The sequence below is a fragment of the Pelecanus crispus genome, chromosome 8 (genome assembly GCF_030463565.1).
Source record: "Pelecanus crispus isolate bPelCri1 chromosome 8, bPelCri1.pri, whole genome shotgun sequence".
Taxonomy (NCBI): Eukaryota; Metazoa; Chordata; class Aves; order Pelecaniformes; family Pelecanidae; genus Pelecanus; species Pelecanus crispus.
In genome coordinates this window covers 47,687,355-47,710,213 of record NC_134650.1, presented here as the reverse complement: position 1 = coordinate 47,710,213, position 22,859 = coordinate 47,687,355, and the positions used below count along the sequence as shown (strand labels likewise).

Genomic DNA, 22,859 nt, shown 5'->3' with positions numbered 1-22,859 from the left:
AGCGTTCGGTGGAGGGAAGGAGGCCGGGGAAAGCACAAAGGGCAGCACGGCTTAGGAGCCGCAGGAGAAGGCAAAAAAGCCTCCGGCCATTAAAACACAAGCCCGGGAGGAGAGCGGAGAGGGGAAGGGGATGGCAAAGGTGCTGGGAGGAGGCCAGAAGGGCACTAAGCTGACTTGGGGCCGAGGGACAGCTGCCGTAATCAGCTCCGCCGCGTTCAGCCCTCGCCCCCCGCCGAGACGCCAAGGGTGCCGGCGGCGGCAGCCCCCTCCCCGAGCCCGTCCCCGCAGCCAGAGCCGGCGCCTCGGGTTTGTGCGACTTTATTAGAGCAGAGGAGGGGGGTGATTACAGAGGGGCGGGAGGGGGGAGACGCGCGCTCCGGGCTCAGTCCCAGTCCCCGTCGCCTTCGGGATTGTCGTCTCGGGGGGGTTCCTGGAACTGGATGTTGGCCAGCATGTCCCGCATGGCCGCCATCAGCCTGTTCACCCCCTGGTTGAGGTCCTGCCCTGCTCCGGCCTCTTCATCCCCGTCGTGCCTGATGTCCCCCTGCAAGAGAGCGGAGCTGGAGCGGGCAGGGAGCTGCCTTGCCTGCCTGCAGCAGGCAGGGAGACGACGACGCCTGCCAAAAAAGCATCAGGCTGCTCTGCAACCTGACGTTTACACGCCGCCCATGCCAAGAGCCACTCCCTTTGCAGAAACACCGGTGCGGCGGAAACTTCTGTCTGCCGACAGCAAGCGTGCGCTCCGAACTGCCCGCGGCAGCCGACTGCACGTACCTGCAAGTTAAAATTTGGCAACAGCGAGCGGAAGAAGAGAGATAAAGTGCTTTCGTTGGATGGATGATTCGTCCTGAAAGACAGAAGTCACACCACGGTCAAGGGGACAGCTTGGTACTCGACCCCTGCCCGAGCGCAGAGATGCCGGAGAGAACCGCGCTGTCCGGACCAACGCCCCGGCCCCTCCTCAGCCAGCCCCAAAGCACGGCATCGGGGAACGCTCAGGGATTTCTCACCCCGGGCGGCCGGCAGCTCGCCAGCCTCTGGGCAAAGTTAAAAGCACTGCCAGGTTTGCTCCGAGCCGGCTCGCTGCGGAAGACGCGTCCGGGCTTCACCGGAACGCTCCGCGCGCGCCACGGCCGGCTGCGCTTAAACCCGTATTTACCCCAAACCACCTCTGTTAAGAAACGGCCAACATTTTTCACAGCAGCCTTCGCCTTAACAGCTGCAAGCAGCTGCCGTCTCCAAACAGTGACCAGCACGGAGGAAAAGCGGCAGGACCGGTCCTGCCCGTCCGCTCTGCCTGCCGGCGAGCACCACAAGCCAGGCTGCTCTTCCCCCGAGATGGAGGAGGACGTCGGCTCCAAGCGCCCACGTGCACCCAGGCCCGGGGCTGAGGGTGTGCCGGGAAACCGTGCCGGCGCAGAAACGAAGGGTGGAGAAGGTACCTTTCTGGTCTGGTGTAGGAAACGATGGAGTCCAAAGGAGGTAGGGGGTCGAACCCCATCACAGGCTGCGAGGTCACCTCCTGCGAGGGGAGAAGAAAGAAGGGGTGAAGGCTGCGGCGCCAGCAGCGGTGAACGCCGAGGCATGGAGACGGTCACACCAACCGGACAGCCCTCGGTCTCGGGCGGCGGCCGCAGCCCGGCCTGCCCGCACGTGGCCCTGTGGGCCGCCCCGGGGAGCCGTGCGTACGGGGAGGACATTTTGAAGCCAGGCGGATGCTTCTCGCCGGCAGCTGGGGTTTCAGACATGCCCAGCGTCTGCAGGCGCGGCAGGGACGCGAGCACCGTCACGCCGCGGCACCGCCTGCGCCCCGTCAGGGCCCCTCACCAGCGGCAGGGCTGCCGTGGCCTCCTTCATCTCCGAGAGGATGACGTGCCGGTAGATATTCCTGGGCGCGCTCTGGTACCGCATCTTCCTCCTAAAAAGCGGGGAGGGGGACAGGGAATTGCACCGAGCGCGCCTCAGCACAGCCAGCTTTTCCGTTTCTGCCTCTCTAGGTGCATCGTCAGCTTCGTCACTGTCCCCGCGGGGACGCGCCGTGTTGGACGGAGCCAGCTTAAGGCGAAGCCAAAGTCACTTGGTGGCTGTTGACCTCAGATGAAAGAGCGGAACAGCTCGGGGATGCTGCGCAGATCCCTCTGTCCGGCCCCGTTCCTCTGCAGGTCAGCAGAGCAAACTAACTTGGATTTAGGGCAAGACCCAACGCCTCTCTCCCCCACTTTTCAGAGCCGGGAAGGGTTTCTAAGCGCTCGCCTGCCCTGCGCAGCGAATGCCTGCGAGCCGTGCAGCCATCCCTGCCCCTCTGCCCTCCCGGGCCATTGCCAGGGCACAGGGGCGGCCGAGGCTGGGGAAGCCAGCGGAGCACACGCTCCCCAGCGAGAGGTACGGCTCCTAACTCACGCTTGTGCGAAGCAGGGAAAGAAGAGCCTCTGCCTTCCAGGCCCCGCGCCGTAACCCTTGGCATCAGCAGCCACCATCCGATCGGCAGCCGCGGGGCTCTGAGCAGGCCCCGGTGCCGCTGCAGCCCAGGACGGAGCCCCCCCGTCCCCGTTTCAGCACCCCGCGCACGGTACAAGAGCCGCTCACCTCCGCCTGCCGCACTCACTTGTGCTCGGACTCCTCCACCAGCGCGTCCCGGGCATCCACCGTGCGCAAGACCTCGTGGACGTTGGTCTCCAGCCAGGCCATGACGGCCGGGTCCTTCCATAGGGAGTGGGTCCTTCCCACGTAGAGGGACGTCAGCTGGTTCAAGGCGGGAGGCTGGCTACGGGAGACAGTTGTTATTCAGGGCATTCTCCTCTTTCCCGCCTGCAGGTCGGCAAGGGCTCATCTCTGCACCGCGCTTCGGCGTGAGAACACAGAGAGAGGAATCGCAGGCTCCCTGCTTTGCTATTTCCATCTACCTTCACCGGTTTTTCCGCCTCCGTCTATTTTTGGGAGAAGCATAGCCATGAGATGAAAGTTAACGCTGCCCTGACCCGAGGGGGAGACCGTTCGTGTGTTTAGGAGGACCCACGTGTCAGGGAAATCCAGACTGGCAGGAGACAGCCTGCCCTGGGAGCATGCACACATCGCGCTCTCCTACTGCCTGCACCGACAAGCTTCGCTGTGAACTTCTGACCCATCCGCATGAACGCGAGGCGGGTCTCTTCGCGTTATCTGGCGGCCATTATGGAAATCCATTATGGAAATCCATTATCAAAAGCATCTAAGAGCCTACTCAGGAAAACTAGATGTTCTCCTCCGCAGCTTTGTAACTCCATTAAGCTGCCTGAGCAAGCAAGAGCTCCACCGCCAGCAAAATCGATTCCTTCTCTTTACCGAACGTCTCCGGGGCTTACCTGATCTGAGCGTTCGGCCCGAAAAAGGAATGGGACGCGACCCTGGCGTCGGGCTGCACGCTGCAGTGATCCAACAACGGCATAAGAACTGCAGGAGAAAGTCACAGAGCTGGCTTTCGGCAGCCCGGCGAGGAGTGGCCGGTCACCACGGGCCAGGGCTGCGGAGAGACAGCCCCGTCCCGGGGGGCCAGCACCCCACCAGGCGCCGAGCGAGGAGCCACGGCGAGGAGGGTGCGAGGATGCTGCTGGGGGTTACGCTGCGTTTTGATCTCAAAGTGGACGACGGAAAGGGATCCAGAGTAAATGAAAAAGAACAACAAACTTCCCCCCACACACCCCCTGTGAAATAAGGTGTATTTTCTGCATGTAACGCTGCTGGCCTTTGAACTTTAACAAGGGGTTTATTTCAGTCACCATGACAAGCAGCAAAAAAGATGGTTTCAGCCAACACAAACTAAAGCTCTGTGTGAGAGCTGGTTATTCCTGCCCATAAGGACACACCCTGCTCTGGGCCCAGAGGGGCTGTATATCTCCTTTCATGGACAGCAGCACCGGTGGGATGAAAGCAAGTGACGGGCGCCCGCAGAGCACAGACCGAAAGCAGAGCGGTGCCTCGGAGGGAAAGCCAGGAGAGACTCGCTGTCTCTGCTCTGGGCAACCCTGGGGTGAAACGCTTTCCTGCTCCGAGACTGCGGTTCTCACCCTCCCCCTGCTTGCATGCCTACCGCGGCTGTCTCCAGCCGTCCCTAAGGAAGGGGCATCAGCTGCTCCGAGGTGGCTGCGCAGCAGGGAGAACGGGCGCTCATCTCCTCCCAGCGTGCGGGGGATTCACGGCTGCCGGGGCTCCACCCCGGCTCCACCCTTCCCTCGCCGGCCCTGCCATGGTGGGAAGGCTGAATCCTACTGCTGCCACACCAGAGGCAGATGCATGAGCCAGTGGTGTGGCCGGGTGGCCCAGAAGGCCAGCAGCATCCTGGCTTGTGTCAGGGATAGCATGGCCAGCGGGAGCAGGGCAGGGATCGGCCCCCTGTGCTCAGCACTGGGGAGGCTGCACCTCGAATCCTGCGCCCAGTTTTGGGCCCCTCAGTACAGGAAGGACATTGGGGGGCTGGAGCATGGCCAGGGAAGGGCAGCGGAGCTGGGGCAGGGTCTGGAGCACAGGGCTGGTGGGGAGCGGCTGAGGGAGCTGGGGGTGTTCAGCCTGGAGAAGAGGAGGCTGAGGGGAGACCTGATCGCTCTGCAGCTCCTGGCAGGAGGGGGCAGGGAGGGGGGTCGGGCTCTTCTCCCAAGGAACAAGCGATAGGACGAGAGGAAATGGGCTCAAGCTGTGTCAGGGGAGGTTTAGATTGGATATTGGGAGAAATTTCTTCACGGAAAGGGTGGTCAAGCATTGGAACAGGCTGCCCAGAGAGGTGGGGGAGTCCCCATCCCTGGAGGGGTTCAAAAAACGGGCAGAGGTGGCACTTGGGGACATGGTTTAGTGGGCATGGGGGTGTTGGGTTGATGGTTGGACTGATGATCTTAGAGGCCCTTTCCAACCTTAGTGATTCCTAGTTCTACTTTCATTAAAAAATAATCCAGCCCCCAAGCCAGGAAACATGGAATTAATTATTACTCTCCCCTTAATTGGTTTATAGAATCATAGAATCGTTTAGGTTGGAAAAGACCTTTAAGGTCTTTAAGGTCTACCAGTTAAGGGTAGAGTAAGGGTAGAGTAGGGTTTAGCGGTGGACTTGGCAGTGTTAGGTTTATGGTTGGACCGGATGATCTCAAAGGTCTTTTCCAACCTGAACGATCCTGTGATTTCACAGCAGCACCTGCCACTGCCGGCCTGCCCGAGCTGCGTCACCCCCCAAGCCAGGGCTCCCGTCTCCCACGGACACAGGCGAACACCATTTTCCAACCCAGGGGCAAACTGCCGCCTCTGCATTTGACTGCCCGGAACCCAGCCTTCGCTCTCACAGATGAAGACAGGGACAAAGCCTGCGGGAAGGGACTTACCGGTGGGGACAGACTTACCGCTTGGGAACATGATCAACGCCAGCTGGATGAGCCGGGCGGCTTTCTCCCGGGCTTGGCTTAGCTCCAGCTCCGAGCGCTCCTCCTGCTGGCTCAGGAAGAAATAGGCCAGCGGCACCGAGAAGGCGAAATTGGGCAGTTGGGACAAATTCCGGTGACTCTGCAGGATGAGAGAGAGATTTACCGCGAAACGATGCTAGGCAGAACAATCTCGATGCGGCTGGGCTGTACACAGGGTGGGGTTTCTTGCTTGCTGGATTAAGTTACTTTCCAGCCGCTGGCTGGGCGCCCCTACAACTGAGTAAGCGATTTCGAGTTCGTACAATTGTTTGCAGGGTATCAGGATTACCAGAACAAACACCCCAGCCTTTGTGCATCGTTCCGGTGATTGTGGGATTCCAGCCTGGCCATGCGACAGCCCTCAAAGGGCTAAGCCGGTTAGGAAAACCTCATGCTCTGCGGCCCAGCCGCCCCGCTCCAGCCCCAGGAATTGGCTCTCCCCTCTCGCCAGGGCCGCCTGTTGCCCACTCACCTCCCACTCCTGGAACATGCGGGTCAGGAAGGTGTATTCTCTAGCTCGGAGGGACAGAAAATCGATCAGCAGCAGCACACACAGCGGGTCGTTCTCTGGATCAAGGCTTCAGAGGGAGGCGAGCACAAGGAGGGGCAGGAAACAAAATCAGTGTCGGAAAAGCTGAAGTCGCTGTCCTCATTTCGAAGTCAAAGACTTTCCTACTAGCATCCAGAGAGCTTCCGTGACTCAGCAAGCCGAGATAACGGGAACACGATCGTTTGTGCACAGCCAGGATGACGGTACAATGCCCTGCCCGGCCCACGTCCCTGCAGAGGGGCGAGTGCCCCCCGTCACCACCCAGGAGAAGGACCCACGGCCACAAACCCAGCAGGCTGAAGCCACCGGACCAGCCAGGCCCCCGGCTCAGCAGCCGAGAGCAAGGGCCACCCAGGTCTCATCTGCCTGAGCCTCAACAATCGCCTCTCTCCAAAGCAGCACCTCGGATAAAAGCAGGTGCCCAGAACTAACCTGCGACACTGCGTCTATAAGGAGCGGGCACAAGCCCTCCCCGAGCCTGGGAGCAGTAGTACACCTCTGCGGTTTTTGCCCCGCCTGGGTGAGGCTCGGGGCGTCGTTTGAAGTGTGTTCCCCCAAACCTGAGATGGGGTGCAGCCCTCGGCGGGGGGACCTACCTCAGAATCAGCTTGCAGAACTCCAGGGCCGTCCGGGGACAGCCTCTCTTCTCCAGGAACATCAGGTGCTTGAAGAGAGCCAGGAAGAAAGCCCTGTGTGGGGAACAGGAGCAGGTTTTAGAAGCCAGATTTGGGGAGAAGCACCGCGTGCTGCTCAAGAATGTGGACCCACGGTCAGCCCCAGCTCCTCGCCCCCCGAGCATCAGCACCGCAGTGCAGCCAGGGGGGTCAAGGGAACCCAGCCTGGTGCAGTTCGGGGTGCCACAGACCCCTCACAATCCCACCTCTTTATTTTTAATTTCTTTGTGCAAACATAGGGACAGCAAACCCATGGCCTGCTCCATCCCTGCTCCCCAAGGCCGAACAGCTTCGTGCTCTCGCAGACCGGCCGATAACTCAGGACAAGAGAAACAAGTAAATCCCCAGAGCCCGCATCCCACCTCGTCCCAGCCCGCCCAGCCGCGCGGGGACGGTGACACAGAGCGCGCACAACGCGTACGGGGCGGGGGGAGGACGAACACCCAAATCGGGCGAGATACGGATTGCAGCGTTCAGGTCACGGGCGGCACCAAGCCCGTCAGCGAGCGGGTACTGGAGATCTGAGCAACCTCCAGGTACGGCAGTTCGGGAGGGATCGCTTGGGTTAGCTGACTGGAAAATTCCCAGAATAAAGTCACCTTTCCCCGCAGCTGCAGAGCTGTCATTACATAAAGAGCCGGGCCAGGAGCCGCGCGCTGCATGAGCGATGGGGATGAAGGCCAGGCAGGGAGCACACAAATGACCAAGCACAGCCGTAAACGTGCAGCCGTAAACATTTTTCTGACAAAAATAAGTGCCATTTTGGGCTAAGGGGTACTAATGGCATGAGAAGGATGTGGTGGGGAGGAGCAGTTACTGCTCCAGTAAGAAATCCCTTGGGAAAGAGGATGCTTTGCAAAGAAACCTCAGAGACCTGGCAGAGCAAGAGCTGCCGGTACCCCAGCACCCATTTTGGGAGCCCCGCTGCTGCCTTGCCAAGGGGCACCGCCATCGACTGCCGAGCGGCAGAGCTTGTTCCGACAGAAAGGGACGTTCAAGGTCCCCCCCAGCCAGCGCGGATGATGCAGCAGACGTCGCGAATCTGGGTCTCCCTGTCCAAAGTAGGCCAGGGCACGCCGCGACGGCTCTCCGGCAGACGCGGGGCAGGCTGGCGTGCCGCCTACCTGTTCTCCGGCCGGCGGTAGTCCAGCCTGCAGGTCCCGCTGGTGAGGCTGAAGACGGGGTGGAAGGCACACTCCAGGCTGTACAGCGCCCGCTCTGCAGACAGCAAGGACAGCGTCAAGGCTCGCCACCGCCCCGGCACACCACGTGGCCCCCGCTGCTCACAAAATGGCAGTGTCGGCCCAGAAGACACTGATAACAGAGTTCTGGCACCCATGAAATCAGCTTGTTCACGGTCCAGCAAGGTACAAAGCTCCTTCAGAGTATGCGGTCGCAGCAGATATCTAGGCAAGCAAGCCCTGTTCCTGCCTGCGGGTGTTGGATCATGCTCCGGTTGTGAAAATAACTCTTCTGGAGGAGGTCTGGGATTGAGGCTGGTACAGCTGCCTCTGCCACAACCATCCACACGCAGGGAAGCCAAAGATCCTGTCCTCGCTTCACCGCCGGCCCTTCCCATCACGCTGGAGGGCACGTGCCCCGCTTAGCAAACAGCACACCTCAGGGACCCGAGGCGGAGGCGAGGGGTCTGTCTGAGGGGCAGCCGTCCCCAGGCACACCTCCTGCCCCGAGGAGCAGAGCCCGACGTGCTGACCTGCAAGACGCTGGTCAGAGGAAGGCAAGGCAGGTGAGGTAGGCTGGCCCGGAGGGTCGGGCACGCTCCCCGCAGAGCGGGTGGGCTTCCCGCAGCGTCCCTTGCGCTGCCGTATCTCGTAGCTACTACATCAAACCCTCCTCCTGCAAGGGATGCCCTGCAGGTGGGACCTCCCACATCCCGACAATCCTTCCACTCATTTTGAAGCTGAACACCGATGTACTTTGCTCCCGGACAAGCATGTCCGTCTCTATTTAAAAGCCTCCAGCGAAAGCTGCTGGTCTGCAGAACGACACGTGGCAGAGCGCGAGCGCTCACAGAGCCGAACCAACCCTTCTGGTTTGCTGCTTTCCCATTGAAACAAACCCAAAACCAAAAGCCCTCGATTACTAAGTCACAGAAACCATTCAGAGAGACTTTCAGCAGGGACCAGCTCGGCGCTGGGAGGGGTTGCGTGCCTGCAGACCCCGGCACCACCTCTCCGTCCCCGTGCCGCAGGCATCGGCAGCCGGCGACGAGCCTTGCCTCCGCAGCACGCCACCATGCCGCTCCGCAGACCCCGCCGGGGACTCAGCCAGGCTGGAGTTTTCCCCAGCAAGCTCTCACGGCCCCAGGCCAGCCGAGGGGGGCTGATCCCCTTTTGCTGCTGCCCCTTCCCCAGCGGCAGGCTGAGCTGGCAGAAGGCAAAACCGGGACGGTGAATAGCAGCGGCTCCCACCCCACCTCATGCCAGGGCATCTGCTCCTCACCTCAGCTCTTACCTATGAGATCACGTGCCATCTCCTGATCCTCCTGCATCCGGCACACGTCGCTGAGCTGCAGAAGGGAGTCCACGTGGTACGGGTTCATCTGAAGCAGCAGCTACAGAAGAGCAGGAGCTCAGTTACACGATGGCACAAAAATCGCAGGTTCCCTGCGCGCTCCGCAAGCTCCGTAAGCGCGGCGGGGAGGCGAATGCCCTGACACCGCGCCTAAGAGAGAGGGGCTGCTCTTGCCCCCGGGTCTGAAGGCGAAGAAATCCTGTCCCACGCCGTCAGAGCGCCGATGCTCAGGCTGCAGCACAAGGCTGGGGATGCGTTTCACGTGAAAGTCTGAAACTACAGATTAAAAGAACCTGGGAATGGTCATGCCGGGTCAGAGCAGCGGTCCGCCTCGCCCTGCCTCCAAAAGCAGAGGCCCGGGAAAGAGGGCACGAAGCTGGGCGCGCACGATGACTCCCAGCACACCCTAAGCTGCCAACCTTTAGGGGTTCAGGGACCCCCACCATCAAAGATGCCACTGATATTAATGGCGTCCCCTCCCGTGAATTTGTTCGCTTACTGACCCCGGTACCTTTCCGGCACCCCAGCTCTGCCATACGGAGAGCCACCGCTTAAGCACGCAACGCAAAGAACTTCCTTTCATCCTGCCCTGCCAGCTTAATCCCTGCGTTGGAAGGGAGGGCAGGGAGATCTCTCCCCACCCCACGCAGGATCCGAGCCCTCGATCGCAGCTTCCCCCAGGCACCTCCTTCCCAGCTGACCCAGCTTTTCCAGGGCTGAGGCCATGCCAGGCCTTTGATCATCTTTGCTGCCCTCCTCCGAATCTCTCCCAGCTCCCCCATATCCTTTTGAAGGTGAGGGCCCAGAACCGCGCACAATATTCAAGATGCAGGCAGCAGGCAAGATTACATTTTTGGTTTATTCTCTATCCCTTAACAATTCTGAGCATTTGATCAGGCTTTTGCTTCCTCCGGGTACTGAGAGGACATTTTGACACATCCATTACAATTCCAGGATCCAGCTCCTGAATGGTAATAGATTTAATTTTTTTTTTTTTTTTCCAGGCTTCAGAATAGAAGTTTAACAACACCTCAGAAACCTCCGCATTCACTAATTATATTATAAATGCGCTGCTTTTTCCAAGTACCTGAAACTCGGCTTCAATATGAAAATACTGAAGCGACTTCAAATCTCCTTACGGTTTAGTTTGGGGATTTTTTCCCCCTGCCCCAAGCAGAAAAATACGGCTTCAAAAGCTCCAGAAGCCATGCATCTGCAGGGTGCTGGCTGGTGTGACCACCTGCGGTACAAAGCCTTTACGTTCCAGGCTGTCCCAGCCCAGCGCCTTTGCCTTGGTGCCACTTGGCTGACGTTTTACCCCTTCCTTGCTCTCAAGTTCTGTTCTAGCTCACATTTTTGGAAGAGATGGAGCACCCATGGTCAACTGTGACGGGGAAAAAGCGCTCTTCACGCACTTACAACTTCACCAGCAAGTCCCTTTTAACACACTAGCAAGAGCAGAAAAACACTCACTGAGCAGGACCCCCAAAAAAATCATGTTTTGCGTGCTGAAACCACAGCAGCAAGGCAGATCCGGGCTCCAGCTACATGAAACTGCAGCTGTCACAGATAAACTGGTTGGGGGTTTGAAGTACTTCTGGCACAGGCGAACCCCTGTCTGTTAGATTTTACCCTTAAGATAAAACCAAAAGCCTAAAGATGTTAGGAATATCTTCAAACACAGCCAGACCCACTTAACAGGGACAGAGCGTAAAGACTAAAATGTACCATGGAAAACCCGTCCCGCTCTGCATGGCCGCATGAGACCGTGTTTGAGCTGTCGTTAGGACGCTGGCTCTCAGGGCGATCACCGCTGCACAGGAACGACCTCGCATCATTTAATGCGAATCCCTCGGGCCGGTCAGAGGGCAGAACTGATGAGCTGGAGAGAGCAGCGGCCACGAGCAGAGGGTAGGAAAGTAGAAGGAAGTAAACTTTATTTAGTGGACAATGGCCTCTTTAAGAAACTTCTCCAGGTCATGTATCCCAGCTCATGTGGCCAGGGTTTTCAGAGAAAAAAATACCTCAATTATGGTTCAGTAGGGTGCAGAGCAATTTTACTGTTGCTTACCACTACAAACTATAAATGTTACCCGTTTAATGAGCTTGGACACGCATGAAGAGCTCTCAACACAAAGACTGTTTTGCTGAAATGCCAAGAAAAGACACATTTTTCATCCATGCCAGGGTTTATAAATAGAACAGATGTTAGTTTAGATTCCCATTTAAAGATCGGTTTACACAATATTTTTCCTTTCCCAGCTGAAGAGCTGAGACAAGGGAGCTTTATTCCTACCCTTTCAGCCAAACGGCCAGTTCCTGCGGGCCGCTCTTCCAGATGGCTACCTGGCACACTCTCGGGCAGAGCCACCAAGGCCGGCCACCAGCCCCCGGACCTCATTTGCACCGAGGCGGTCGCTTATCTCATGAACAAGGTGAAAGCAGAACTCAGTAAGCAACGCTGCCTTGCCCCACGTAGAGGGAGCACAGGGCTCTACCGCTCAAAATGAGACCGGCAAAAAAAAATAAGCATGGGGATGCCTCAGCCCACCTCCCCTGCCAGGGAAAGGGGCTGCGGGGACGCAGGAGGGAACAGCGCGGGCAACCCGATTTCACAACATACCACAATGTTGTTGGGGTCCATGGACTCTACAGCGTCCAGGAACTTGAACTGCACTTGCTGGTACTCGCGATGGTGCTCGAAGGTGAAGTACTGCACTCCCCTCCTGGTGTCCAGCAGCTGCATGGCAATGCCTAGAGGGTGCGGGGGAGACGTGGGTATCGCCGCTGCCAGCCCGCGGGCACAGCGGCAAGAGGAGCTCTTCCGCTTTCTTAGAATCATAGAATTGTTTAGGTTGGAAAAGACTTTTAAGATCATCCAGTCCAACCATTAACCTAACACTGCCAAGTCCACCACTAAACCAGTTAAGGGGAGAGTAGTAATTCCATGTTTCCTGGCTTGGTGGCTGGATTTTTTTTTAATGAAAGTAAAAACTAAGAATCACTAAGGTTGGAAAGGACCTCTAAGCTCATCAGTCCAGCCATCAACCCAACACCACCGTGCCCATGCCTTATAACACAGAAAGCTCATTCGCACCCCTGGGTCCAAAGCCAGACATGTTTTCGGAAACTCCAGGAGAATTTCACTCCTTTCCCTCCTGCCATGAGTCAAAGTCTGCAACCCACCCGAGAAGCCCAGGCAGCTTGCTCTCCCCATGGATATTTCCCATTATCCAGCAAGACTGCTGGAAGAGGGGAAGTAGTCATCACCTGCTACCTCCAAAAAGGGGGATAAAAAATAAAAAAGCTCAGATGCTAAGGTACGATACAACAGAGTTCTCCCTCTTGAGAAAGGAGGTATTTCCATCAGCTGACGAGCAGTTCCCTTTCCGCATCAGCCAGCCCCAAATCTGCCCAGAGAGGTGGTGGAGTCACCACCCCTGGAAGCATTCAAAAAACGGGCAGAGGTGGCACTTGGGGACATGGTTTAGTCTACTCTACTCTTGATTGGTTTAGTGTGGACTTGGTAGTGTAGGTTAATGGTTGGACTGGATGATCTTAAAGGTCTTTTCCAACCTAAACCATTCTATGATTCTATTCTAAGTCCGGGCCTAGCAGCTGACGAAAGCAGCTCCAGTTTCCGTGCGCGGAGGCTCTAGGACGTGCCCCATTGGCTAGCGGCAGCGCGGTGCTTCGGGAGGTGGCACCGAAAGCCTCACCTGTTTTGCTGTAGCGCGGCCAGGTGTTCTTGGGAGCTGTCAGCCACGTGCTGCGGACGTACTGACGCTGCCTTTGTCTTGGCCTGAGGAAATAAATGCGAGAGGTCACAGTTTCTCTGTGCTAAACAGAGTGAGGAGGGCTGAAACCAGCCAGAAAAAGGATGATTCAGAGGGGAAAAAAAAAAAGAAAAAAAAAAGAGAGAGAGAGAGAGAGAGATCCAGCTTCTTCCCCAGCTGCTGCCCTGCCACACAGAGCTTTTGCACAGAGCTTTAACATGTTTGCCTTCAAGACACAACATACCTTCGCTGAGGCTCTGCCTTACTTCAACCATTCCTCTCCGGGCCAGCCAGTGCCTCCAGCATTTCCACTTCAATAGCTTCTCTCCCATTTCTATTCCTGCCAAGTTCTCAGCTGCCTCTGCTTCAAACAGCTTCCCAGATCCAATTAAGAGAACCCCATACCCTCTGACTCATCTCTCTTCCCCAAAGTGCCCTCAAAAATCAACTGATTTAGTTTTAGCCGTGCTCACAAATGCAACACATTTATTGGTTCAGGGCAGGAGGAATTCAGAAATCAAGGCCAGTCTAAGAAAGTCACGTCTCCTCAGTGAGGGAGTGCTGCTTCTTCCTCAAAAGCACTAAATATTATTCCACGGGCTCTCTCAGAGAAGGCTTCCACTTCCACCACCGCTGCTCGGAGCTTATACCCTTCTCATGTGCACATTTTTCAACCAGCTCACAAAAGCAGGGATTTCTGGATAACACTGACGACAGCGCAAAGGGTAAGTGCATAGAGACCTCACACCCAAGCAGCAGGAGGTTCCCTGGGCCCCTGAAAGCAAGCGCATGAGACCCTCTGGAAAGTATTCAGGGTCCACTCTGTAAGACATCAGAGACTTTGGAATAGCAACAAGTGAGAAATGCTGGAAAAAGGAAAAAAAAAAAAAAAAAGAAAAAAATCTAAGAGTCTATAGGAATTTGAATGGAAGGCCTTTAGAAGGGTGTTTGACAGTATATGAGAGGGGAAATCAGCAGAAGAAAAAGCAAACACTAGAAAAAGCCTGGAGAAGTCTTACTCTCCTCCCTCACTCATATCAAAAAAATATTCCCCTGTCCCAACAAGTAAAAACTACAGAGTAGGACAGCCTGAACCCTGCATTCCCTGCCCAGGTGTAGCACTGCGGGCTCGGTAAGCTGTACAAGTCCACCAACTTGGACTTTGAAAGGGTTTAATACTAAATTCTAGACTAACCTCTGATCACCAAGAACAGCGCGAGCCCCAAAGTATCTCTTCAACTCGTTCTCCGGATTCAAGTTTCTGGGAAGGTTGAAACAAGAAAGAAAAGCTACCGTCAGTTAAACACAGCCGAAAGTCTCACGCTCCAGTCTTCCCCATCAGTGCCAAGCGTTCTGCACCTTGAACTGTCTCTGGCCAAGCCCCCGAACTGTCGCACACGCCACTGATCTGACACAAGAAACCGAAAGGAGCCTAAAAACGGTCAGAACAGGAGGCATCGAAACCCTTGTTCCATCAGATGCGCGCTTCCCTCATGCTCTGCTCCTAAAGGCGCTGAGCAGGGGAACGCTGCTGCTGCCCTCTCCAGGCAGCTGGGGCCTTAGGCCGGGATGCTGCCGGGACAGCCGCCGCGCAGGAGCGCACGCGTGCCCGGAAAACGCGGGATACCTGCTGCCGAGTCCAGCAGCGGCAGCCTGCAATTCAGGGCAGGCCCCACAATCGCTGCACAGAGGCTGGCAAGGACTAAACTATTTTTTTTTAATACAAAAAGCACGACAACACCTACAGTTTTTTTGATCTAGCATTTGGGCCAGAGAAGGGAGGCGTATTCGAGAGGGGTTTCTCTCTGCCACCCAGCAAGCGGGGCTTGAAGAGAGGGAGTGGGAAGGCTGAGATCCAGCACTGCCAACTCTCACCCACTCAGAGATTATGCAGCTCCCAAAGGTTTCTGAATAACGTTTACTTGACCAGAGATGTCACTGAGGTTTAAAGCCACCTCTAGATAAACAAACATTCCTGCCTTTACTGAAGTGTCCCTGAACAGGCTGCGCTAGCGCCGAGCGCCCACCAGCCCAGACTCACTTTTGACATTTCAAAACCTGGACTGGTTAAGTTGTCCCAGCTACAAGTTTAAATGGTTTCTCCAGAAACAGAAAGAGCTGCTAGCGTCTGCACCAGCCCAGGGCTCCGAAACACACTGGACCCACCAGCTGGCCTGTTCCCAACGGGCCCAGATGTTACAGGTCTCAAGTCCAAGGCCGATTCGTTCTCCAGCTCTTGGACACACTTGGCGCTTAGTCCACTTTGTTGATGGTGATGTGCAGGAAAGGTTAGACAAGTCTAACCAGTTTTCCTGGTGAAATTAGCTCCTGGCACTGCTCAGCCCTCCTGGGAGGATAGCACATGCTATACCTGGGCTTGCTGCTCACAGCACCTGGCCGGAATGCAGCCGCTCGCCCGGCCAGGCGAGTTTGATCGCAAAGCTTTACGCACCAGCGCTCTCAGTAGCTCTGCGGAGATTCTCCTACAGAGTCACAGAGTATTTTAGGCTGGAAGACACCTCTGGAGGTTAATCTAGTCCAGACACCCACTCAAACCAGGCACGACGGCAGAGAATGCCAGTCACCGCTCAAAAGCGAACACAGCTCTAAGAACCATGGTTAGAAACGGGGCTGTGCACAACCATTACCACAACCCCTTTCAAGCAAGGTCCTGAATTCACTGCCAGATCAGGCCGACAGGCTCCCAGCTCCCTTCCTCGGGGGAACAGATACCCCTGTCATGCCCAAGGCCAAAATCAGGAAGGAAGCAAGCACTACCTGTGCTCTACGTAGAGCAGCGGCCTGCTGTCGGCGATTATTCCGCTCTGGGTTTGCTGCGATAGCCCATTGGTATCCTCAATCTTCTCCAGCAGGCTGTCGATGTCTTCCAGGTCGTCGTCTTCCTTAAGATAGGCACAGGCAAACACAAGGCAGTTATTACAGAACGCGGCACGCAGGTTACCCAGCGGAGATGGCACCCGGCCGCCTCCGGGTCCTTCGGCTCGTCCCGATCTCCGTGCGATACCAGTGCAGCCCCTACTCCTCGCCCTGCTGCTACCCCATGGCCCACCTCGGGTGCGTGCATTCCGTGTCTTATTGAGGCCTCCTGCTCTGCGCCCAGCGCCCTTTATTCCCTCGGGAATCCCACCCAGAGCCTGCCTTCCCTGTCCAACCACCCGCGAAGGGGCTGGTTGCTGTCCTCTGCTTGCTCAAGGTATCGCGATAGCATGAAGTGGCTCTTCATCACGAGTCCGACCACGCCAGCACAATACATCCAGCGTGGGCAAGAGCTGGCCGCAGGACTCCTTTCCGGCCTTACACAAAGCTCGCAAGTCTGCGTGAGCCTGGTCTGCGCCCCTCCCCACCCACCCTTCGCTCTGCTTTGTCTGGTTTAGTTATGCTACAATCCCTGTAATACCACGAAATGTCGGCGCGCTAATTTTAACGATAAATATTTAAATAATCAGCCTTTACTGTCTGCTTTCCACGGAATCGCTAATTACTGCTGTGACCCTTGTAATAAGACATCAAACACCCAGCTCTAACGTATCGCACTCTCACTTTCCCACCTTCTAACAACCCAAGAAGAACATATCCAGCAGCGCACACTCAACGGTTGTGTAACGCTTTTATCGCAATTTTGCTCTACTCTTCCCCACAAATAGCAAGTGATGCATGTCTTACACGGCCGTTTCGCATCCTCCTCATGATGCACGTGGGTGGAACACGGAATTCCATTCACAACACCCAAATAGCACTGCGAGCTTGCCTTTTCCAGTTAAATATAGCTACTCCACGTGGAGTGGATATGTGAAAAGTTCCTAGTGTGCTTTGCATTTCAGTGCTTGAACAAAGGTAGCGTTGTCTCTAGCTAGCAAACCAAACTGCCTGGTCCTGGGTACGAAGTCTCCCTAGAGACCTACAGCTGGCAGATGCCACCCTATTGTGCGCTATTCTCTGACCGGGAGAGGAAACGTGCTCTTTGAGGGCATTCTCTGCCTCAGTCGCTCGCTCTGAGCTCGCCCAGCTGAATTCCCGGGGAGGAGGCAGCCAGCCGGGCACCCAAACCGGAGTCATGGCTCATCCATTCGGCACACTGTAGCTGCGGATGCTTGGCAAAGGATCTCCCCCAAGCGAACAGTTACGACTCTTAAACCTTAGCAGAAAACTAGCTCCCGCTTGAACTTTACTTCTATTGAATTTAAAAGACCAATGACCGTAATCTGTTTACTTTCCTAGCCTAGCTCAAGCAGACAAAGGATATTCAAGCACATATATTTGTCTCTCATAGTTTTATCTGCAACAAACATAGACATTGGATAAAGTTCTCGCTCCGAGCACACTTCCTTAGGGGCAGACAGCTTAGAGAGAATCGCCGTCCCCTTGCTCCCTTCACCACCGAGGGGACGGAGCAGGTCCCACAGGAAGAGTGCTGGGCAGCGCATGTGCCGACGACGCACCAGCGTTTGGCTATTAGATGTCAAGCCACATAGAAGGTGCGCGGCTGCGCACGGAGGAGAAGGCAATGCGAACGGTTCTCTGCTCTCTGCAGAGCCCCGAGAGCTACCTAAGTAGGGCAAGGAAAATATTACGAAAATGCAAAAACCGTCACGCAGGACCCCCTCCCGTGCGAAGCCTCGAAGCAGAGATGAAAGCGGATGCCGCTGTCAGGATTTCAGCTCTAAGCACCTGCAGCAGAGCTGCGCCAGTTCTGGCCGCTTGAAGGACCGCAGTCAAAAGCTGCTGTTGCTGTTTCGTAATTTTAAATGAGTACAACGCAAAAAGGAGCATGTTTGCCTCAAAAATCTTTTCCGCAGCCACCTGAGTAGCTGCTTCGTCAACCCCAATACAGAAATTAGCACAGCTGCTAACTCTCAGAGCAAACGCAGACATACCAGAGCGTCTCCTGCTGAGGTTTTCTTGGTTTTCCTTTTCTTTTTTTTCTTTCGTGGCTTGTTACTCAACACAGGCTGCAAAGAGAAACGGAACGGCTGTCAGAGCGTGCCCACGGACCGCAGGGATGAAAGCTCCACGGGGGAGAAGAGCATTTCCCGCAGGGGTCAGCGTGCCAGGAGAGCCCTTCAGTGAAGCCCACATCCATCCTCTCAAGTCTGTCAGCAAGCGGAAATTAAGACACAAGGAGAAAATGGAGGAAAGCACCAAAAGGTTTACAAACGTAAGGGTTAAATCTCGCCTTTCATATCAATGTCCAAGACTACAAAACCAGGCAAGAAACAGTTTAGATATGCCAGGTGTGGAAGAAACACTTCAGCCCTCCTTCACCCCCCTGAATAAACTGTATTTTTGTCTTTCTAGCGACCATGGCAGTTTCATCAGTCCCTCCAATTTCCACAGAAACCAACAGCTGCCCGAAAGCACCACGTGACACAGGCTCCTCTCGCTGCCTACTTCAGCTTACGAAGCTGCGTGGCATTGCCTAATGCGAGAGACCACGCCGCCGTCCACGCCAGCTGTTCCCCAGGGCATACAGAGCTAAAGAGCACATTTCCAGGACCTACGCAGGTAAAGCAGCGAGTAACGGCGTTACCAGAACAACCCCACAGCTCCTGAGCTGATTTCGGAACCAGGAGAACGTGCAGCCCCGATTTGGCTCTACCAAACGGCGGGGAGACGCCTGCCAAGGGCCCCAAGAGAAGCAGCGGGTGCAGCCTGCAGTGTCCACACAGCAAATTCACCGGGTCAGGGCCTGCTGGAGGCACCGCTCATGCGGGCACCGACCGAGCAGAGCCCTCACCGCACATCCCGAGCATTCCCAAGCCCCTGGGCTGGCTGAGGCCAGCGGCACAGCTGGGCTGCGCGCAGAGAGCGGTCTCCGCTCCTCTGGCCACGCCGCCTGGCACCCAAAACCCAGGGGAAACACCCCAAACGCTGAGCCCTAGCGGGTGAGGCCAGGGGGCCGATCCCCCTTCACTCCCCCCATCCTCATCTCCACTTATGACTTGCAGTATCAAATTGTTAACTAAAGCGTCCCTTTCCTTACGCACTTCTGTAACGAGATGCTTCTGAGCTGACACAGACAAAATCCTAACGCAAAACAACAACAAAACGCTCAAAAAAAGAACAAGTTCAGTGTTTAGTTTATGTTGCTCAGAGTCTTCGCATCACCCGCTCCGAAACAACCGCTTCACTGAGCATCTACCTGCCAGCCCAGCCCCCCCGTATGGTGCAGAGCTCAGTTAATTGTGCAGCCAAGGGAGCAGAGAAGCAATCTCCGTTTCAGAATCCCAGGGCGCTTCCCTCGCTGCGCGCTTTGCCGGACCTCAGCACTTGCAAGGACGCAGCACGAGGTCTTCCTCAGGAACCTCCTCTCTGCGGCTGTAAAATCTCCCTGGTCCCAGTCACAAACCCAACTCTAGCACCAAACTGCTCATTCTCCTCCAGATCTGGAGCCCCAAGTCCCTGGGCATCAGCTCCCTGCGTGCGTCCCTCCCCTGAGGCTCACGGCCCCAGCTTCTGACAAATCGCACGCGCAAGGGAAAGGAAACGTGCTTGCCTGGCACCACGAAGCTCCTCAGCGCACGCAGAGACAGGGAGGTAAGAAAACTTCTCTCTGCGCCTCGCACAGCGACCGCCAGCGTCACGAGATACCCGAGGTTTAGTTACCGTTCGGTCCGGCTGCTCTGCCTCCTCCCCAGCTCTCTGCCCATCGCCTTTAGCCTCTTCAGGTACGGCCCCTTCCTTGTTCCCTTCTGCCGCATCCCGCTCGCTGAGCCGGGCATCCGCTCGCTCCTCTCTGGACAGTGGCTCATCCTCCGACTCCTCAGCGGTGATCTGCACGAACAGACGGACAAACTGCAAAAACAGCCAGCACGGAGCTGCGCTCTACCCTCTCCTGTGCCCAGGGGACAGAATTCCCCAGGGATCTGATCTGTTCCACTCCCACCTGCAAAGGAAAGAGGGAAAAGTCGCAGCAGCGCAGGGCTCAGCTGCCCAACCGGCTTCTCCAGGACAACCCCTCATTTCATGCGTGTCACCCAGCGGGCGCCTGAACAGCCCTGTGCCCACGACCGGCCGGAGGCGAGCACAGGGCCATGGCGACGCGGCCGCAGTGCGGCCGGCGCAAAAAAAGCACGGCCCTATCTGGGCTCTGCTCTTCCTCGGGAAGAGCCTCCAAAAGGAGCCTTGCCTACGCTCGCTCAGCCAAGCTTTGGGGAAGGAGAGGGAACTGCTGGGGCCGGCCAAGGTGCCCAGAGAGGAAGGACCAGGCTCTGCCGCCCCAAGGACCCGTCTGCGCCATCGGGGCCCACCTGAGCCCCAACCAGGATCTTGCAGGGCTGGAAAGGTGGTAGGAACATCCCTAAAACCGGCTTCACCCACCGTTTGCCCGCCCTGACACTCAGGCTGGGCTCTCACAACACCCACAGCCGGACCACCCAGCCCTCCCCTCTAATTCCCTCCCAGTTCAGCCCCAGTTACCACTCCCACCTCGCGCAGCCCCCTCCCTTCCCTCCCCCCCAACTGAACCCTCCCAGGCCCCCCGCCACCCAAACCCCTCACCCCCCCTGGCCGCTCCCTCCACAAGCTGCCACCTTGGTCACCCCCACCCAGCCACCACCCCCCAGCTCGCTGTCCCCCCTCTCGGGCACTGCCCCCAGCCCCCCATTCCCTCCAGTCACCCCCCGACCCCCCCCCGCCTCAGTCACTGCTCCCTAAATCACCCCTCACACCGCTGCTGTCACCCTTTGGCCACCCACCTGCCAATTATTGCCACCCCAGCTGCCCCCGCACCCACAGCCACCCCAGGTACCCCCCACACCCCCGCCCTCTCCAATTATTGCCACCCCCCGCCCCCTCCTACGCCCACTGCCCCCCCCAAGCCCCTCCCACCACCATGGCCACCCCAGCCCCCCCCCAACTGCCCCCCAGAGCCCCCCACACCTACTGACACCCCAGCCCCACACACACCCCCACTGCCACCCCAGCCCCCCCCCCCATCCCTACAGCCACCCCAGCTGCCCCTTCCCGCACCCACTGCCCCCCCGAGCCCCCTCCTACACCCACGGCCATGGCCACCCCAGCCCCCCCATATACCCACTGCCTGACCGAGCCCCACACACCCACTGACACCCCAGCCCCCCCAAACACCCACGGCCACCCTAGCCGCCCCTTCCAACACCTACTGCCCCTCCGAGCCCCCTTCCTGCACCCACTGCCCCCCTGAACCCCCTCCCACAGCCATGGCCACCCCAGACGCCCCCTCCCACACCTACTGCCCCCCCGAACCCCCTGCATCCACTGCCACCCCAGCCCCACACACACCCCCACTGCCACCCCAGCCCCCTCCCACACCCACTGCCCCTCCGAGCCCCCCACACCCACTGCCACCCCAGCCCCACACACAGCCCCACTGCCACCCCAGCCCCACACACAACCCCCACTGCCACCCCAGGCCCCCCATACACCCACGGCCACCCCAGCCCCCCCCCACACCCACTGCCCCCCCGAGCCCCCCCAGGCCCCGACTCTCCCCCGGCCCTGTCACCCCCCTCACCAGCTCGAAGCGGTTGCTCACGCCGGTGCGGGCCGGCCCGCGGCGTCCCCTCCTGCCAGCGGCCGCCGGCGGCGGCAGCCCCTCCCGGCCTCTCTCGGGGCCGGGGTCCAGGCCCAACTCGCCCAGCCCCCGGCTCCTCCTGACCCCGCTGCTCGCCCCGCAGCCGCCGCAGGGCCCGCCGCGACATGGAGCCCCCGCCGCGCACTGCGCCTGCGCGGTCCGCCCCGCCCACTGCGCCCTTCGCCCCGCCCACCGCGCCTGCGCCCTCCCGCCCCGCCCCACCGCGCCTGCGCTCTCCCCGCCCCCCCCGCGCCTGCGCGCCGCGCCGCCCCGGCCCCCCGCCGTTGCGCAGGCGCACCGCACACAGTTCGGCGGGACCTCCTTCGCGCCTACTGCGCGATCGCCGCGTGAAATATGTCTCGGGGGGGGAGGCGTGGGAACGCGCGCTTTCCCACGGTCCGTGTGCGGGGTCACGGCGGGGCACAGCCCGCGGGCACGGGTGGGAGGCGGGTGACAGGGCCGGGGGACACAGCCTGGGGTGGGCCCGGGGCCGCACAGCAGGGCAGGGGGCGCGGGAATGGGGGGGGGCATTGGGAATGGGGGGGGAGGGATTTTCCCACGGGCCCCGTGCGGGGTCACGGGTGGGGCAGGGAGGGTGGCAGGGGGGTGCCCATGCCCGCACACCATCAAGGAGGCCACGGTGCAGTGAAGGGGACGGCGGGGTGCCCAGCCCCGCGCCGGGGGGCCGCTCACGCCCCCTCCCCCCAGCACCCTCCACCCCGGCTCCCCCCGCATCCCCCCACTCAGGACCAGCCACACGGCCCCGGGGGCGGCCCAGCGGGTTTATTAGCCGGGGGGGGCACGTACAGAGCAGCCGTGCCAACCCGTGGCGCTGGCGACCCCGCTGTGGCCGGCGCCTGCCCGGTGTAGCCAGGGCTTGGCACAGAAGCGGGGCCACGGGGGCGAAGGCTGGCGGCTGCGGGTGCCCCACGGCACGATCCGTCCCCGTCCCCGTCCCACCAGGGGCCGTGCCAGCGTCCCGCCGGCGGCAGGGCCGGGAGGTGCCGTCCTCGCCTGCCCCTGGTCCGTAAGGTATATAAATATAGAGGCTGTATGTATACATCCTATGTATATATGTACATCCGGGTGGCCGCCAGCGGGGTCTGCGCCGGGGCAGCTGGCTCCCCCGCGCCAGGCCCCTCACTTGTGCCAGGAATCGCCGTAGAGGGAGCGGGCCTTGGCGGCGCGGCACGGGGCGGCGTTGAGGACGGCCACGCTGCGGCGGCTGGAGCAGATGACGTCGGTGACGAAGCGGGCGCAGTCGCTGCAGACGTCGCGCAGGACGGAGCCCTGGGCGTAGATGTGGGGGAACTCCTCTTCCACCCGGCGCCA

At 58.6% G+C, this 22,859-nt stretch overlaps 1 protein-coding gene across 1 annotated transcript; it reads right to left on the bottom strand.

Annotated features, from left to right (window-relative positions):
- Positions 1–376: 376 nt before the first annotated feature.
- Positions 377–21,654, bottom strand: LOC142594090 (ribosome quality control complex subunit TCF25-like). The gene is given in 19 exon segments (XM_075714826.1): positions 377–544; positions 775–847; positions 1,443–1,522; positions 1,828–1,918; positions 2,606–2,764; positions 3,342–3,429; positions 5,361–5,520; positions 5,893–5,998; positions 6,567–6,659; positions 7,769–7,862; positions 9,120–9,219; positions 11,803–11,933; positions 12,899–12,981; positions 14,151–14,216; positions 15,734–15,858; positions 17,851–17,925; positions 19,580–19,747; positions 21,468–21,596; positions 21,598–21,654. Coding segments are annotated over 19 exon segments (2,040 nt in total). The 3' UTR covers positions 377–382.
- Positions 21,655–22,859: the final 1,205 nt, after the last annotated feature.